At 45.9% G+C, this 17907-nt stretch overlaps 3 protein-coding genes across 4 annotated transcripts; 2 read left to right on the top strand and 1 right to left on the bottom strand.

The window, feature by feature from the left end:
• The first annotated feature begins 1157 nt into the window (after positions 1–1157).
• LOC133158701 (inactive phospholipase D5-like) lies at positions 1158–9188 on the top strand. The gene is made up of 10 exons (XM_061286062.1): positions 1158–1298; positions 4502–4638; positions 5562–5748; positions 6238–6346; positions 6498–6625; positions 6693–6890; positions 6995–7131; positions 7218–7383; positions 7481–7571; positions 7795–9188. Exons 1-10 carry the CDS (start codon positions 1293–1295, stop codon positions 8241–8243), a joined length of 1608 nt encoding a protein of 535 aa, XP_061142046.1. The 5' UTR covers positions 1158–1292; the 3' UTR covers positions 8244–9188.
• A 1165-nt stretch (positions 9189–10353) lies between these two features.
• On the top strand, positions 10354–14259 carry dnajb12a (DnaJ heat shock protein family (Hsp40) member B12a). Of its 2 annotated transcripts, none has more exons than XM_061286074.1 (9): positions 10354–10550; positions 10687–10864; positions 11575–11720; positions 11789–11959; positions 12037–12116; positions 12447–12556; positions 12642–12814; positions 12898–13040; positions 13694–14259. In XM_061286074.1, exons 1-8 carry the CDS (start codon positions 10418–10420, stop codon positions 13017–13019), a joined length of 1113 nt encoding a protein of 370 aa, XP_061142058.1. In that variant the 5' UTR covers positions 10354–10417; the 3' UTR covers positions 13020–13040; positions 13694–14259. The 2 variants fall into 2 exon arrangements, with proteins under 2 accessions (XP_061142058.1, XP_061142059.1); XM_061286075.1 differs by having other exon boundaries at positions 11789–11941.
• Positions 14260–14572: 313 nt separating this feature from the next.
• On the bottom strand, positions 14573–16330 carry LOC133158713 (DNA damage-inducible transcript 4 protein-like). Its single transcript, XM_061286090.1, has 2 exons — positions 16023–16330; positions 14573–15577 (listed from the first exon to the last, which is right to left on the bottom strand). Exons 1-2 carry the CDS (start codon positions 16171–16173, stop codon positions 15063–15065), a joined length of 666 nt encoding a protein of 221 aa, XP_061142074.1. The 5' UTR covers positions 16174–16330; the 3' UTR covers positions 14573–15062.
• Positions 16331–17907: the final 1577 nt, after the last annotated feature.

Genomic DNA, 17907 nt, shown 5'->3' on the forward strand with positions numbered 1-17907 from the left:
TTTCCTAGTGCGTCATAGTCTGGAGTAAAATTTGTTGTGGCAATTCTTAGGAGAGATCCGAGGTCCGTTTACCTCGATCTGTGATGGGTTGATGTTGATGTTCATGTGGTTGAACGTCACGTCGAGCCACCAGGCTCAAACACTCGGCACTCAGTGTCCACCTTGCTTTTCCTTGGGCGACTCATTTTAATGGAAAGATTCCAGGGCAAGGTTTGTGGGTGGCTTTAGCGTAAAACTGTATCTGAAAGCTCAGCGCGCGAATTACAAGAATGCTGTCGTCACAGCCCACGCTCTAAATTCGGGACTGATACAAATAGAGCGCGAGTGCGCCATGTCCGTACTACTGAGTACGTACTTGTGAGTGTGCACCGAGCTTTCTGACACGGCTTCCGGTAGTAAATGCACAGGCAAGAGGTTCCCCATCTACTGGGGAAACGCAGTCATTGCAGGAAAAATGACCAAAAAAAAGGTTTAATAATACAATTTATTCAGGGTTGGCGGGCCGGATTAAACGGTCCCGTGGGCCGGATGTGGCCCGCGGGCCGTAGTTTGCCCATCCAAACAGCTTCATCAATCTCCACCTGAGGGTGCGCAGCTGCAGAAGGAGCAGAAAACACTTGTGCAGGTTCCATTTCACTTCCTCTGCATCTGCAGAGAAATTGGATGTCAATGTGGACGCAGACCAAAAAAGGGTCTCAAATACCACACTGCAGCGTTCACTATCTTTAATAAAGAGCGGAAGGAAACAGGATATCTTCAAGGGTGTGTGCGCACGCGCATATTTGCTGACGCTATTGAAGAAGGGCAAAAAAAAACAGGCTCGATAATGCAAACTATTTCAAATGTTGCACCTGCACCGTTTGGAAGCAAACATGAGTGTATACTACGTGTGTACGAGGGAAGAGCAGCATCACACGCAAACACACACGCGCGCGCGTGTACACACACGAGGATACAATGAGAGGCGACAAGAGGAAAGCCTGAGCCGGACCTTCTATTTATTCTGCCTTTCCCTCCTACCTTCAGTGTCCATAAGGGAGAAGAGAGAGAAATGTGAGCTTTCTATTACAGTGAGAGGGAGGGAGGGTAGGAGGGAGGGAGGGAGGGATGGATGGAGGACGGGTTGGAGGGAGAGTTGGAAAGAGGTGGACCAACACACGATGCGCAGACCTGAGAAGTGGAAGGGAAGAAGTACGGAGATGCAGATAAGATTAGATAGACTAGCCAGACAAAATAGAGAGACAAACAGATAGACAGAGTGGCTTCCATCAGTTGCGAACAAGGGATGCATCATGAAGGTGAGCTTTTTCAGTTTTAAGTGAACATGTGCTTGTTTGATGCTTGTGCCTGCCTGCCTGGCGTGCAGTACAGCAGTGTACAATATAAATGTTACCTCCAGTCTTGTAGATGGCAGTAGTGCGCATTACTAACTAGTGACAGACCACTTCCGTACAAACGAAAGATTATAGATTGGTCACAGATGAACTAACTAATGACGTTACGGAGTTTTGCTGGCCTAACTGGCCGCCACAAGTGCGACTGCTCCGCTCGTGGCTTCTGTCTGCCAGGAGGGTCGTCATAGCAATGGTGATGAGCAAGGAGGGGAAGAAACATCTCTTGTAATTCTGCTCACATACACATACACACACCCTTTCTATTACCCTGTTGTAGACACACACACACATTCCACACACAGATGCGGGAGTTGGCAAAGTGAAGAAACACCTGAAACAGTGTCCATGGCAACCAGACGACTGGCTCCTGCACCATCCGTAAAATACATCAAGAGCGAGAGAAAAGATAAAAGTCTACAGGAGGCTAGTTTGCAATGAAGTGCTCAATTGGGAAAAAGACAAAACTTATCTGCAGCATCATAGGTGGGGGGCTTCGGTGCCCGAGCATCCTTTCCCAAGCATGCAATAGTCCAAGAGATTTTCAACTGATTGCTGATGCTGTGTACGTGCCATTTGTGTGGAAGAAACTTAATGTGACCCCGACTGCTGTACGACTGCCATGAAATAGTTGGGCGTTATAAACTAAATATATGGACACCACGAGAGGAGTGGAGAAAATTGCTTGTCTTGACATATTTCTGGATGCGTCTGCTACACACACACTAATACTGGTAGGTGGGGTCGCAAATCAATTCAAGCAAGGAGGGAATGAGCAACAATTTTACAGTCAACCTCGTAAAAAGATGAGTTTGTATATTTATGTGTGACACGCCTGGTGGCTAGCCCATCTGTCTGCCTCACAGTTGCTTAGTGGGTAGTACTCTCAAAGACCCCCCCCCCCCCCCAGATTCTGAAGTGGAGAACAACTTTCAGCATTTGATTTAAGGCCCACACTTTATTTTTAATAAATTACGAAAAAGGCTCAGGGGGGTCAAAGACAAAATGAATCTCGTGGTCCTCCTCGAGTGACCGGGTGGGTTTACAGTCGGGCTCGGGCCTCATTTCAGTTGACACGGCTCTCATGTCTTCTTAACGGCGCTATCATTGATCTATTGATTTTGTTGGAAGAGAAGCCCGGATAAATGAACGGGCGTGGAGCGAGGTTGAGACCAGACGATGATGAAGGGGAACGCAAAAATTACATGACTCTTGAAAGCACTGGCCTTTGTAGCTAAAAACAGGATTTGTGCCCACGTTAAACTTGGAGTTGAGCCTTCACTTTGGGGGCGGGGCTATTGCTATGTTCCTAGTTTTGATCATGGAGAACCCCACATATTTGCGCTTCAGCATCTGTGAGTTTTTAATTTGCTATCCTCTGTTATTTGTTGAAAAAAAAACATTTGCTGTTTTTGTCTTGAGGCAAAAGTATGCCCTTTACAAAAAGATAGCTTTTAGCGCCATCTTGTGGCTGTAGCCTTGTCTAACAGAAAGAAAGTGCCAAGTTTGAGTATTCAATGGTCTGTGACTAATTTGTTCATACCAAGAGGGCTACCAATGCGACCCCGACTGCTGTACGGCTGCCATGAAATAGTTGGGTGTTACAAATCAAATAAATTGTTAATTTTTGTTGGAGACAAAACAACTGCCTGGAAGAGCCTTGCTGGCTTGTGCTGATTGGTAGCCTGATTGTTGCTTGCCTTCAAGGTGATCCAGTACCTACGCTGTCGACCGCTTTATCCGTCACGGTCGCCCCCGCTGTCCACATCAATTTCTCTGGCTGGCCAATCGGTTGTAGGACTGCTGCAAATTGAAATCGTAAATGACACTTTTCACCGCCACAACAAACAAATTGCTCTGACACGCAGCAGCCACGTGAAGTCAATCAGCGAGGTGTTGAGATGTGGCATGTTTTCTTACCGGCCAAATGACTTTGAAAAAAGTTGGCCCCGACGCAAAAAGTCCTTGTACAACTCTGGCCCAAAGCAAATGCCAAGAACTAAGTCAGTGATTTGTGACTTTTATGCGGATGCGGTCACTGTGTCACACTAATGAGACGACGGTTAGATCACATTAGGCAGAGGTGGAAAACGGGCCGCGGTCCAGACGCTTCCGGAACTTCATCGTCAGCAGCTTTGTAAACACCGTCTGACTCCTGGGCCCATTGAGCAGCTTTGTAAACATACGGCCGCTTCCTCTCATAAAGCAGCCGTCAGCGAGCTTGAGGAAGGCCACGGCGCCCTTCACATCTCGATTGACGTTGAGTGACACGGTCAAATAGAAACACTCGGAACCATCAGTCCCGCTTGATACCGGACGACCTGAATCGGCAAACGCGACTTGCATCCAGCCGTAGCTCGATTTTCACGGTATCAGTCGGCTTTGTTTGCACGTTCATCAGCAGAACGCCCGCTCAGCCTCTCGACAGCTGCCGACACTCGACTTGCATTCCCTCGGCGGCCGTTGCAGCAATGGGAGTCTCGAGTGCCCCGAACTAATCGTGCATGCATCAGAATCACAAAGCCGATTCAATCGAAGGAACGGGCCAGCCAACAAGAATTAGCTGCATTGAGAAACCATGAATACGCACGCTGCTTGTATTAGTCATGAGCGTGATCTCATCCGGAGAAAAGAAGATTGAAGATGAGACACCGGCATCAGTTGAGACGTAAAAGTGTAAAGATGGACAAGAGTTCACAAAACGTGACTGTGTTGCCAGCACACACACACATGCACACACCCACACACACAAATACGTATGTCTCGTCAGCAAAAGACATGCTTGGCAGCATTCTGTGATGTGCTTTTCCTGTCACTCAATATGCACCTTGGGGATTATTTTGCGTTATGCCTTGTGTGTGTGTGTCTGTGTGTGTGTTTGTGTGTGTGTGAGAGACAGAGCTGTTACCAGCACGCTTAGCTTAATTTGGCGTGCCAAATTGCAAAGAGGTGTACTTTAACTTTACAGAGGGGGGGGGTCCCCGTTCATTTGATTGGATGATGCCAAATGAAGGCAATCAATGGAGACAACCCAACCCAGGCTAATGCAGCTGTACTTTTTCTTTTTTATTGACAAAGGCGGCATGTTAAATCAATGTTTTTTTCTTTAGTCTCAGCAGAAGTGCATCATGGTTTTTGCCCTGCTGTGCTGCTTTGGCGTGCTGGTGGCGCTCATCTTCTCGGCCGTGGACGTTTGGGGTGAGGACGAGGACGGCATCACGGAGGAGAACTGTAGCCGGGACTGCAGGTGGGAGGCACATGGATGCGCCTTTGCCCTCAGACCTTTAGAGTGACGTCACTCGGGCGTTTGTAAGGCGGGATTGTGTGCATTTTAGGAGAGAGGAGTTCAACTAATATGGTACCTTTGCGAGGTGCGATGTTTTAATAAGGCCAAAACAATTACCGTTTTTTTTTCATGTATAATGCGCCCCCATGTATAATACGCACCCTAAAAATGGCATGTTGATGCTGGAAAATTTTAGGGCAATAAATTAGTTAAATTTTGCGCATTATACATGGAAAAATACGGTATATCACTTTTCCACCCTTTTGATTTTGCTCCATAGTCAACATTTCTGCTCTGAAGTACAATAGTCATAGGAATAACATTCTGAGGAAGAGTCAACATCTCTGCAGGTGATTTGGTCAATTAGCACTCATGGCGTTTGACCTTTGGACGCGTCCCAAAATGGCGGCGAGTTCGACTTGTGCCAGGAAATTCAAATTGAGAGCTGGCGAGTTCTGTGCCAGTAAATGAAAGACACCCGGGCCGACGTGCCCTTCAGCCTGATGGGTGCTTGGACGTCTTTGAATTTTTTGACTCGGCCCTCCTGAGGGGGTCTGCCAGAGTCCAATTCAATTATTTTGTCCTGGAAAAATCCATTTGGAAGAAATGCTTCAATATAGCTCTGGTGTGGTTTTGCAGCCGCATGTTTGTCGCTTCTTCCGTCATCACATCTGCAGTGGATGCAACCACATTAGACTTCCAGACACACGAAAATGTATGACGGTGTGTAATCGCGTTTACTGGCGGAAGCTAGCAAAGATATGCTGATGTTCCTCATTAAGCCAAGCCAATTTGTCGGGTAATCATTTTGGCTGAAACTGGCTCACTGGAGAAGAAAATCACCTCGGATGAGTTTACATTCGCCATCACAATGTCTTCCTCAGAGTTGTTCTGGTGGAGAACATTCCCGAAGACGTCACCTTCTCCAACAGCAGCGCGTGCCACCTATCGCTTTCTGCGGGACTTTTGGGCCTGCTGGATCAAGCCATTCGCGTGGTGGAGATCGTTTCCCCGCTGTGGCTGCTCAACTCCTCCGAATACGAGTCTAGCTTCCAGCCTGCAGCAAGACAGGTACAAAGCACAATGTGCTCAACCCCCCCCCCCTCATTTGACATTTTGTTCAAATTCCAATTGCCAATGAAATGAGTTTGCTGCCACAATTTTGAGTTGTTATTTTGGCTGCATTAAATGCGCCACTCATTACAGGCTTGCGATCTGACTATATGTTATTAGTGTGGTTCTGACACACACACACACACATCCAGCGCAATATATCAGACTCTGGACTAATAACATCTAAAGGCTGTTCATTAGAACGTAATGGCTCCCCCTCAGAGGCTTCATAACAAGAAAAGCCTTTTAGCCTGTAGCAATACAGCTGCACGGACGTGTGTATGTATGTGTGCGAGTAGTACGTGTGTGTTCGCTGTATGTCTGCGAGCATCAGCAATAATCTTGCTGATTAATGAGCTGCATTAACAAAGTGTTAGGTGTGCAAAAAGTGTGGTCAGATGAAGCAGGGTGCCTACTGGTATGTTTTTGGGCATGTCTCTCTGACAGGGCAGAGTCCTGCTGGCCAGGCTGCAGGCGCTGAAGTCCAAGAAAGTCCAGCTCAAGGTCTCAAGCGGGATCGTGGACTCGGCAGAGCTCAAAACGCTCGTCGGATACGGTCAGCATTCCAGTTGTCACAGTGTGGCCGTCCTGGCGCCGACGTTCTGGCCGGCGACTTGCAAACTCACTTAGCGTAACAAGAAGCCCTTTGGTGACTGGCCAAAAAGCTGCGGCGCCGTTTCTCTGACTGGTTGCGCGTGCGTTTGCAGGCGCCGAGGTGCATCACGTGAACACGACGGCGCTGAGCAAAGGTCACCTCCACTCTTCCTTCTGGGTGGTGGACAGCAGACACTTGTACATTGGCAGCGGCAGCATGGACTGGAGATCCCTGGCCACAGTATGGAACTCAAAGTGTTTTCCTCTTTGCCGAACAAGCTCCGATTGCGTGCGCTTGTGCTAACCAGAGGAAGGAGCTGGGCGTGTTGGTGTACAACTGCAGCTGTCTGGCTCTAGACCTCCACAGGGTGTTCAACGTCTACTGGGGGCTCCAGTACAAGGAGTTTGTCCCCTCCTTCTGGTCCAAACGCCTCTTCGCCATCTTCAACAAGGATTCGCCTCTGGAGCTCACCCTGAACAGCACCGAGGCCCGAGCGTACATCTCTGTAAGTTACAGTTAGCGGTTGAGGATGAGGGAAGGGCCGAGCACGAAGGGATTCCTGGAGGGGAAGCTATGATGTCATCCATTTCGCTGGTGCCCTCCCCACAGACCTCCCCAGATGTTTTCATCCCCAAAGACCGAAGCAGTGACCTGGAAGCCATTTCCTGGGTTATCAAGGATGCCCGTCGCTTTGTCTACATCTCAGTCACAGACTACTTGCCGCTGCTCAACGGCAGCGCTTACAGGTCAGCTCAGTCACCTCGGCCGCTCCTCGGTCCTCATCCAGTAGATCAGTTGGTGTCCCTTTATCGATGTCCGTCTTGTGTCCAAGGTACTGGTCTCGTATTGACGGCTTTCTCCGGGAGGCTCTGATCCTGAGGAGGCTACGCGTGCGTCTGCTTATAAGTTGCTGGGAAAACACTCATCCGCTGACGTTCAACTTTGTCTGGTCCCTGAGGAGTCTGTGCATGGAGCAAGACAACTGCTCACTCCAAGCTGTGAGTCCAAACTCGGATGGATTCGAACCATACGCATTGGGAAGATCCCATTATAAAGTGCGTGTGCGTGTGTGTGTGTGTGTGTGTGCATGTGTAGAAGTTCTTCAACCCCAGAGTGCAGAGGGATGGCAGTCTTGGAGGGATAAACCACAACAGGTTCATGGTGACCGACAGAGCCATTTATTTAGGTACGTGCATCGGCTAGTTCACTTGGTTGTACTTGATTTTGACATAGGCATAACAAAGCTGTGCTTGGTGTGCACATTGTCGTCGTAAAGTTCAAGCATGAGAACCAAAATTCTTGCATCATTAAATCAGAAGTAGTTTGGAAGAAAAGAAAATAGCAAATATTCTTGGCACAGACAGCGAGAGCGTGGGCAGAGGCAAAAATACTTGTTTCTCTCCTGAAAGGTAATCTGGACTGGGTGGGCAACGAGTTCACCTACAACGCGGGCGTGGGCCTGGTCATCAGTCAGCCCCGCGGTGTCGAGGAGGGCAAGAACTCTACTGTGGTGGATCAGCTCCGAGCCGCCTTTGAGAGGGATTGGTTTTCCAGCTACGCCCGCACCCTTCAGGCCAATAAAATCCCCGTCTGCAGCAAGCGTCAGATGGACAGAGCAGGACCGGTCAAAGAAAGTTGGGCAAATGGGGGGCCGGTGCCTGTCAGGACGGGTCGGCGCGATACCGTGAGAATCGATCCCAACGATAACGAACCTCACAGCAAAGGTAAGCGCCACGATGCAGTCCAGAGCGAAACCGACCCCGGAGAGCAGAAAATCGTTGGTCTTGAACATTTACAGGCACAAATCAGAAGGACCGTATGGGACCACCTGAAGGATATCTCAAATGGGTCCCTGTGAAAAAGAAATGATGCACTGGAATTTTTTGTAGCCTTTTTGTAGAGCACGTTCAGGCTAAGCATAGCTCAATTGTAGTGAAGTATAGCTGGCAAGATAATTGGATGAAATCAGGAAGGAGCCTCAGTGCAACTTCCAGTTCAGAATTTTGGCTCCAATTCTGCCTTGCAACGTTTCACCCCATACCCCCCCAAAAAAGTGCAACTGGCAGTTTCGCAAAGCAATGCAAACGTGTGTATCCCTACGCAAACAAAGCAAGGACTGGTGATGACGTGTTGCTCATGTAGCTTTACAGTAAGTGGCTGATATTGAAATATAAAATATATTATATGTAAATGTTCTGAAAAGTCCCAATGAATCATTCTTTAAACAATTAGCCGTTTTTGGGTGACCTCATCATGCCAAAAACATAGCAACTTTGGCAAGCGTACATGCTGATGAAAGTAAATTTCAGCGTCTTGGGTCCCCAACAACACCCTACAGCCCTATCTAGTGGTCACTATGATAAACGCAGAACGAGGAGGTAACAGATTCCAAAGATGATTGTAAGCAAAAAAAAAAAAATAATAATAATCATAATAAGCGATTACGATTTCAAGAGACATTTTTTTTTCCTCCGCAATGTTGATTTCCATTGATTAAGAAGAAATGTCTCCATTCTAAAGGAAATTAAAATCCTGGCGAGCTGGTCTGTTTTACAGTAACTTCACATAAACATGGGTGAAAAATATATCAATGGGAATGAGACAAGGTGTGCTCTTGGCTGTGTTTTACAGTTTTTCAATTTGAGATGTGAATGTTTAGCTTTGAAAATATAGCCTACCTTGAAATATTTTTCAGCATGATTGCTGCTGCCTTGCATGTCCTGCCTTCACTTGTGCACTGAGGAATGCCTATTTATTTAAATACATTTGTTTGTGCACACATTCACTGCATTATATGGTTGATTGCTGCATTTGATAAAAATATATATTCTCCTTGTGTTGGTGTCCTGTTTGCATCAGTTGTGTGCATTAAATTTGAGGTTTTTAAGTGCGCCTTACAGGGGAGAAAGTACAGTAACTCTTGTAGCTAATTTGTCCATGGAGGGTGCACTGAAGACCAAGCCATCTTCTACCCGACTACCGCATGAGAGACGCTCAGGCGTTTGAAGAGCAATACTGTCACTTTGTGGTGGTTTGTAGTTTCAGCTGGCAAAGAATAGTGACTCATACCTGTCAAAAACTACCTAATACCAAATCTCTTGAAACTCCAACTTCTAGTCCACTTTTTGGGCCTATTTTTTTTAAATTCAACTGTAGATGTTCTGCTGTACGTGGTTTATGATTTATTTGAATATGCAGAATTGATTTGATTAGATAGAATCCATTAAATGAATCCAGCAGCAGTGCAATTGATTCAACTGGTTTGCTGTCAAGCAATATAACATGAAATTCAAACGTTCTAGTAAATCATGTAATCGGTATTCAAAGTATTAAGGGACCCACGTAAAACCCAACTGTCTTGGGGTTACCGTCCACTCCTCTGTTGATAGAGAATGTTGACTTGTTCCGGTAACCGTCCCTAACTGGGGATGGCAGGATAGGCAGGACAGGGAATGGGATCTTTCCTCCACCACAAGGCTGCTCCAGTACCTTCTCCTGGTGTTTTTGCTTGACTTCAAGTCGCTCATCATAAGTGAGTCTCCATAGGGGGGTGACCACAGAGGCCAGCCTGTCTTCCCAGGACAGATCAGCCTGGGTGGGCGTCTTGTGACGGTTCACTGGTAGGAACGTGTCCTGGACAACAGCTATAGTGTCTTTAGATGAAAAGAACAGACAGGTCGCCCACCAAGGACGCAAGGCAGTCCGTCTAATAAGAATTAATGACCTCCAGTAAGCCATCTCGTCTCGCAAGATGCAACAGTGGCTGGAAATGCTAACACGCAATTAACGCCATTAAAACGCGAATGCACTTGTCTTTCCTTCCTCTTTCGTTCGTGGCGGTTGCACACCACTTTTTAATGCGATTCTGCCACTTGTAAAGGTCCCTCAAGACAAGAGTCAGAGGGGGGGTGGCGGAAACCGGCAGAAGTCCCGCACTCGTGAGTTGTGACGTTCAAAAATAGCGTTGACTTTGTGTGACGTCATCACCCCGCGTCCAGAGTTGAGTCAAGTAAATAGTTCCACCGTGTCGCGATGGACTCAAACAAGGACGAAGCGGAGCGTTGCATCAAAATCGCTCTGAATGCAGTCAGCAACAACCAGCCGGACAGAGCCAAGAAGTTTCTAGAAAAGGCCCAGCGTCTGTTCCCGACAGACAAAGCCCAAAGTAAGTCGAATAAACCGGGTTCCTCTGTCGGCGGACCACCGCTTCCCAATTACAATGCTAACCGTTAGCATCTTACAATTGGGGCTAATTAGAATTGTGAGGTTCGGGTGACAACCGTCGTTTTCTTCCCAAACAGGTTTATTGGACACGCTAGCGCAGAATGGGAAGCCTCCGGACCAGAATGGGCGAACTGTCCACGGAGAAAGAACCTCCCCGAGGCAGCGTCATCACAGAGAGGACGCCGAAACGTCTGCGCAGGGCCCTGCAGATTCGACCAAACCTTACACCGCTGAGCAGATGGAGGCGGTCAGGAAGTCAGTGTGCTTGTTTTGCTGCTTATTAATTAATGTTGCCACCATCATCGTATACGAATAACATCTAATACAAAAGCTGTAGAATTCGATTCACTGTAGACAATCACTCTTTTGGATTTATTTTAAATAGAGCCATTTAATTCGCTTTTAAAGAAGACTTTACAAGTTATACTTGTTTCCGTGCGCCTTAACTGCATGCCCTATGTCAAACCACAGCGACAATCAAGAATTATTGGGCATTTGCTTCCCATGGTTCGATGGGCTGGCAAAGGAGACACAGTTGACATCATACTTGTCAATAGTGGGGTCAATAGTTTTTAGTAAGAAAACAAGTAGGGGCCAAAAGTTTGACTTCAGTTCATTTTGGGACTTTTTTTTTTCTCATTAGCAAATCTATCAACAGAATATTACGCGGAGAGGTCGCTCTCTCACTCTCTAGCTCTCTTTCTTTTTCTTTTTTTTTTTTTTAAATTACTCCTGTTTTATGTAACTAGCGAAGGGGTCTGATTTTCAGAAGAAAACCTTTTTCAATCTCTAATCAATAAAATATTTGTTGTCCAAGTGGCACATCTTGACCGGGAGGGAATTACAGTCAAGATACTTTCAGCGGAGCGTCAGTTACCCATAGAAGGGGTGCTCGGTCCCACTGCCCCATGCCAATCCTCTGTTTTGGCCACAAACAGTTCATCGTGTTTGTTTTTCCCCCACAGGATTAAGGGTTGTAAAGATTACTACCAAATTCTGGGCGTAGAAAAGACTGCCTCTGAGGAAGATCTTAAAAAAGCGTACCGGAAGCTGGCGCTGAAATTCCACCCTGATAAAAACCATGCGCCGGGCGCCACCGATGCATTTAAAGGTAGACTCACAGCAGTCCAAACACATATGATACGATATGATGATACTCATCCGCCTGCATCTTTTCAGCCATTGGCAACGCTTACGCAGTGCTGAGCAACACTGAGAAGCGGCGGCAGTACGACCAGTACGGGGAGGAGCGCTCGCACCCGAGCAGACAGCGGCAACATCGTGACTTTGAAGCCGATATTTCACCCGAGGACCTCTTCAACATGTTTTTCGGTGGAGGCTTCCCATCCAGTCAGTAACTCAAAGTACAGGTACAAACCGTCAGCCTTCTCTCTTTAAAGCTTCTTTGCTCGTCCGTTTTTTTTTAGGTAACGTACACGTTTACAGAAATGGAAGAATGCACTTTGCGCACCACAACAGGCAAGAAAGAAGAGAGCAGCAGAGAGATGTAAGTCTTAATTTATAAATTTTTCATTTATTTTACTCAACCTGTGTCAGATATGACGTGATGCTGCGAAACTGAAAAGATGCAGATGAGCAATGACCCTGAATATTCATGACCCCCCCCCACCCCTCCATGAAATATGTGTTATGGTAATTCCCTCTTTAACGGGGAAATCGAATCAAAAATGTTGTTTTGATGTATTGCAAAGAAAGGTTTTCCTGGACTTGCCCCGGTATAAAACCAAACAAAAAAATCTGTCGTGAAATAGTAGGACCGTAAACCTGGAAGCCGCCATGGAGTTATAATGCTTGTGTCGTGTTTCTTTATGCGCAGGGAGGCCTGGCTCTGTTTGTCCAGCTGATGCCCATCCTCATCCTCATCCTGGTGTCTGCGCTAAGCCAGCTCATGATCACGCATCCTCCTTACAGCCTTAGCTACCATCCGTAAGTGGATCATCATCATCGCCTCTGGCCCCCATGTCCAACGCCGCTCGAGTTCCTAACCGCTGCATGTCGTCCGTCCCGCCAGGTCAGCAGGTTACGTTCACAAACGGCATACGTCCCACCTGAAGGTGCCTTTCTACGTGGGCGAGCGCTTCAGCCACGAATTCACCGGAGCCAACCTGAAGAATGTGGAGAGAACTGTGGAGGAGGACTACATCTCCAACCTCAGGAACAAGTGCTGGAAGGAGAAGCAGCACAGTTGGGTCCCCGCGACGCGCAGCACTCATGGCGTGAAGAACGCCTCGCGAGATGTGCGGCTCACATTTGTTCTGCGCTTTCAGAGGAAGGCCTAATGTACCGCGCACGCTATTTCGGGGACTCTGAGTTGTACAAGAGCGCAGAGAGGATGGGGACTCCCAGCTGCAACCGATTATCTGAGATTCACCTCATACTGGACGGTTAGAAACCCTTTGGACAATTACGGGTATGTTTCTGCCATTAGCATTTCTTTAATGAAGTGATTAAAAACCCACCAGCGGCCATTTCCATCAACACAACCGAGCGAGATTTTTGTAGCGTGTTTCCCAGTTTTGTTAGCGTTAGTCTTTTGCGTTAGTCCTGTCACTCTTGTTGGTGTGTAATATCCACCACGTCCTACTCAGATTTCCATATAGTGCAAAGACAGAAGGAGTTGGAACACTCGCTCCGCTGTGTGGCCATAGAACTTTGGCCGAGAAAATATAAGTGGTTTCCTAAAGCGCCAGCCAGGTGGGTATGGATGTCTCGCTAAAGGGAGCGACAAGACTTTTGACCTACATCAAAGTTTAATACACAACTAGATGTAGGTTAAAATGGTTTTAGAAATGAGAATGGAGTCAGAGTGAGTTGGCTGCTTTCATGATGTGCATTGCTTGTAGAAGATAATTACAGCCATTTGAAAATATATTTCAACAAAAATTAAATACAGTAACACGTCTTCGATTAAAAATTTTTTAAAGAGCTTTTTAAACAGCAGATTTGACTAAAATTCAGACTGGAGTGTTGGGACACCTAGAAAATGATGATGCATGAGGATGATCATCATTTCTATTATTTATATTTTATTTTTGCTGACGCATGATTTATCTTTTCTTTTAGGTTTTTTTTGGTACTTGAATCATTTTGGAGGACCGCTTTCGGGGCTTCACCCTTCCAAGTGCTTCTGTGCAGCAAACCCAAGAGAATCCAAACAGGCCTTACGCACTGTGGGCAGCAGCAGACCTCACCTGGGAACCACTCGGCTGATTTAGCGTACAACATGCAAGGAGCTTTGGCCGAAGTTTTCTTCCTCTCCCACTTGTCTTTGGGATGGGGTGGGTGCGCCGGTCGTCTCTTTTAAATAGTCAATGAAGCTGCTAAGATTTTGAGCCCCCCTCTTTTTTTTTTTTTTTTTTTGAAGAACGTCAACCGACCTTTTCATCGACTCATGTCTGAGCCACTCATTTGTTTTGTTTGTGTTTTTTCTAGTGTAAATACTGACTAGACTTTTTAACAGTGCAGAATTTCTCACAGGTAACATTTATTAATAATGTTAAGTGACTTTGCTCGTAGCCCGTCAAGATCATTGAAAAGAATTATTGCACAGGTAAATCTTATTTATTAAATTAACAATCAAAGAGTTGTATAATGGTTTTCTTTTGAAATAAATTTTGTCTGGAATCATTTTCATGACATTCATGATTTATGTATTAATGACATTGTTTTTTTGTATTTTTAATTAAGTTCAGTGCTTATTTTATTTTGTGAATTTTAAGTTAAATCGTCAAGTTAAAATTTTAATTCAAATATTTAGTTTTATAACTAGCTGTTTAATCCGAAAACAGGTATGACTTAAACTAAACTGTTTATTAAGTGTCCAGCCCATCTTCCCGTTTTAAAAATATGATAAATATGAACATTTTTCCCCAACACTGCTCACATCAGTGAAAGCAACTTTTTTGAAGGTCAAAAAAAAAAATCAACATCCAGCAGTCATCACACAGGTCAGAAAATTATTTATTTTTGTTCAGTACAAACACACGATAATACTTGATCATCCGATACCAAAGTTATCTTCTCAAGCCACTTTAAAATATTTTCATTAAAAAAAAATACAAAATATAAAAAAACTTCACCTGCAACCAGGTGAGCAGCTGCCGGAGACTGGTTCTTGCCAAGTGCAAGTTGTTTCGAGGATTGTGCATTTAGGGCTCTATTTTTGTGACCTGCCTAAATTCCTGCGATTTTGCGCATCAGCTCTGCAAGAGAAAAGTCTGCGTCGCAGTGGGAGTGGTCACAGCTGACTTAATCATAACCAATTATAAAGTGGCTCCTTTCATTGAGCCTCGCGCAGGATCTGCAATCATTTGTGCCAGGGCACTCTTGCACCATTTACAAAAACAGAGCCCTTAGTGCAGGGGTGTCAAACTCCCTTTTTTTTCATTTTCCCATTTTTCATTTGAGGCTTTTTAGACATGGAGCGCTTTGGTCAGGAGCACTCTTCAATGAGCAGCTCCCCTGAACAGTACAACTTCCTCTTCATGGCCCTGAAGCTAGAGGTCAGTCTGAGAGATTGTCGGTGGCTTGCAGGGGTCTCGCACATCCGTTGGGACCGGCTGCTTTTAAAGAACCTCTGGACCTTAGGCCACAGTCCACCCAACTCAGCTTTCAGGAGCAGAGTCACATGGAAGGTGGGCACCAGTGCAGTGTCCACGGCAATTTTATCCACGCTACACGGGGACCAGGGCGCTCCTCTGTCCACGCACAGTTCAATCAGCGCCCCCCGCAGGCCGCAAGGCTCGCTGGCCGCCAGATGGACGAGTTCCCGACCCACGTGGTCCAGCAGTGAGTCAGGTATGAGGAGACGGGAGCAACCCAGGAAGTGCGCGGCCCCGTAGAGGGATTCTTTGATGGTGGCCACCAGCTCTATGGCCAGGGTCTCCTCAGAGGGGTCCCAGAACAAGCTGCTCTCGGAATTAGACATGGACATATCCACTACGGACCCTGAAATAAAATAAAAAGACGACGGCTCATTAAAATACTGTGCCAAGAAATTGCATTACCTTTTTTATTTCATTTTTTAATTTATTATCATTTCTTTGTCATTTTATCAGTCAAAAATCACAAGTTGGGTTGAGCAAAACTCAAAACAATCAAAAAGACCTTGGTTGCTTTTGTGATGTGGCATTAGATTTCATAAAATTATTTAGAAAAACTAGCATATTTGGGTGATGTAACGTGATTTTGCACGTGTCTGTTCAATGACTACAACGTTACTGTTATTAATGCTTTAAATTGAATGCTTCATGTATGAATGACAAAGGCAAGGGAGGCATTCTGATGTCTATTCTCATGTTGCATTGCTTAGGTTTTAATTTGATATTTTCACAACCAGCTTCATAAAAAGAGTGTCCCGACTCAAGGGTTTGCTTAAGCACAGAGCACTCACCGGTGTCACTATTGTTGCACTGCCTGTGATTGAGCTCCTTGAGATTGCCGAGCCTCTGCAGAAGTCTGCCCCAGGACAATCGCTTGGAGTCGCCACGGTCCTCAGCCGGGGAAGGTGGTAAGCTCCCGTCCAGGGAATAAGCGCAAGACATTGTCAACAAGCAAAACAGGGGAGTTAAAATGAAAAGTGCCAAAAACGTGCCTCGTACAGAAGCGAACGTCAATCGAACTCAGCTGGCAAATAGAAATAACAGTGGAACAAAGCTTTAAACAGGCAAGCGACGAAGCTCCGCCTACCTGATTTCTCCACCAATCAGAAGGCATCTCACGTCCTCTGCGTCCTACCCTGGTTGGTAACCACTGCCCTAGAGTCTATCAAAACTTTCCATGCTTGTAACTTTTTGAATCACACCCATTCATCTCCTTTTTTTACAATAACAAAGCAAAAAAAAAAATCACTTGTTAAACAACATGGACAAAGGACAAACTATTCAAGAATTAGCGCCCCCCCCCCTTTTTTACTTTTCAAACGTTGCCCAATAGAGAGGCATCACTCGAGCCTCACGTTCTGCACGTAGGCTGCGGATTTGCGACGAAATCGTCGGAATAAACAATGACGATGCATCACAAACACTATCAAACGTCTTTGAGATTTGCCTGTGATTTAGGGGTATATACAGGACTGTCCCAGAAAATTTGAATATTGTGATAAAGTTCTTTATTTTATGTAATGCAAACCTTTTATTATTTTAATATTGCTAATAATGGCATACAGCTTAAGAAAACTCAAATATCCTATCTCAAAATATTAGAATATTTCCTCAGACCAAGTAAAAAAAAAAAAGATTTATAACAGCAAAACAAAATTAAACATTTGAAAATGTCCATTAATGCACTCAGTACATGGTTGGGAATCCTTTTGCGCGGATTACTGCATCAATGTGGCGTGGAATGGAGGCAATCAACCTGTGGCATTGCTGAGGTGTTATGGATGCCTGGGCTGCTTCAATAGCAGCCTTTAGCTCATTTGCATTGTTGGGTCTGGTGTCTTTCAGCTTCTTCTTCACAATACCCCACAAATTATCTATGGGGTTCAGGTCAGGGGAATTGGCAAGCCAATCAAGGACAGTAATGCCATGGTCAGTACACCATTTACTGGTGGTTTTGGCATTGTGGGCAGGTGCCAGATCATGCTGGAAAAGGAAATCATCAACTCCATAGAGCTTTTCAGCAGAAGGAAGCATGTCGTGCTCTAAAATCTCTTGGTACACAGGTGCATTTACTCTAGACTTGATGAAACACTGGAGCAACACCAGCAGTTGACATGGCTCCCCGAACCATTGCTGACTGGGGGAACTTCACACTGGATTTCAAGCAACTTGGATTTTGATCCTTTCCAGCCTGTCTCCAGACTCTGGCGCTTTGACTTCCAGATGAAATACAAAACTTGCTTTCGTCTAAAAAGGACTTTGGACCACTCTGCAACTGTCCAGTGCTTCTTTTCCATAGCCCAAGTCAGACGCTTCAGAAGTGGCTTGACCATGGGAATACGGCTTGTAGGCCATTTCCCGGAAACGTCTGTGAATAGTGGCTTTTGATACCTGGACTCCAGCTTCAGTCCACTGTCTTTGAAGCTCCCCCAAATTCTGGAAGCGACTCTTCTTCACAATGCTGTTAAGGCTGCGGTCATCTCTCTTGGTTGTGCAGCGTTTCCTGCCACATTTCCCCCTTCCAACAGAGTTTTTGTGGATGTGCTTTGAAACTGCACTTTGTGAACAGCTTGCTGTTTGAGAAATTTCTTTTTGTGTCTTACCCTCCTGATGGAGGGTGTCAATGATGGTCCTCTGGACAGCAGTCAGATCAGCAGTCTTCCCCAGACTTGTGAT

This window comes from Syngnathus typhle, linkage group LG8, assembly GCF_033458585.1.
Source record: "Syngnathus typhle isolate RoL2023-S1 ecotype Sweden linkage group LG8, RoL_Styp_1.0, whole genome shotgun sequence".
Classification (NCBI taxonomy): Eukaryota; Metazoa; Chordata; class Actinopteri; order Syngnathiformes; family Syngnathidae; genus Syngnathus; species Syngnathus typhle.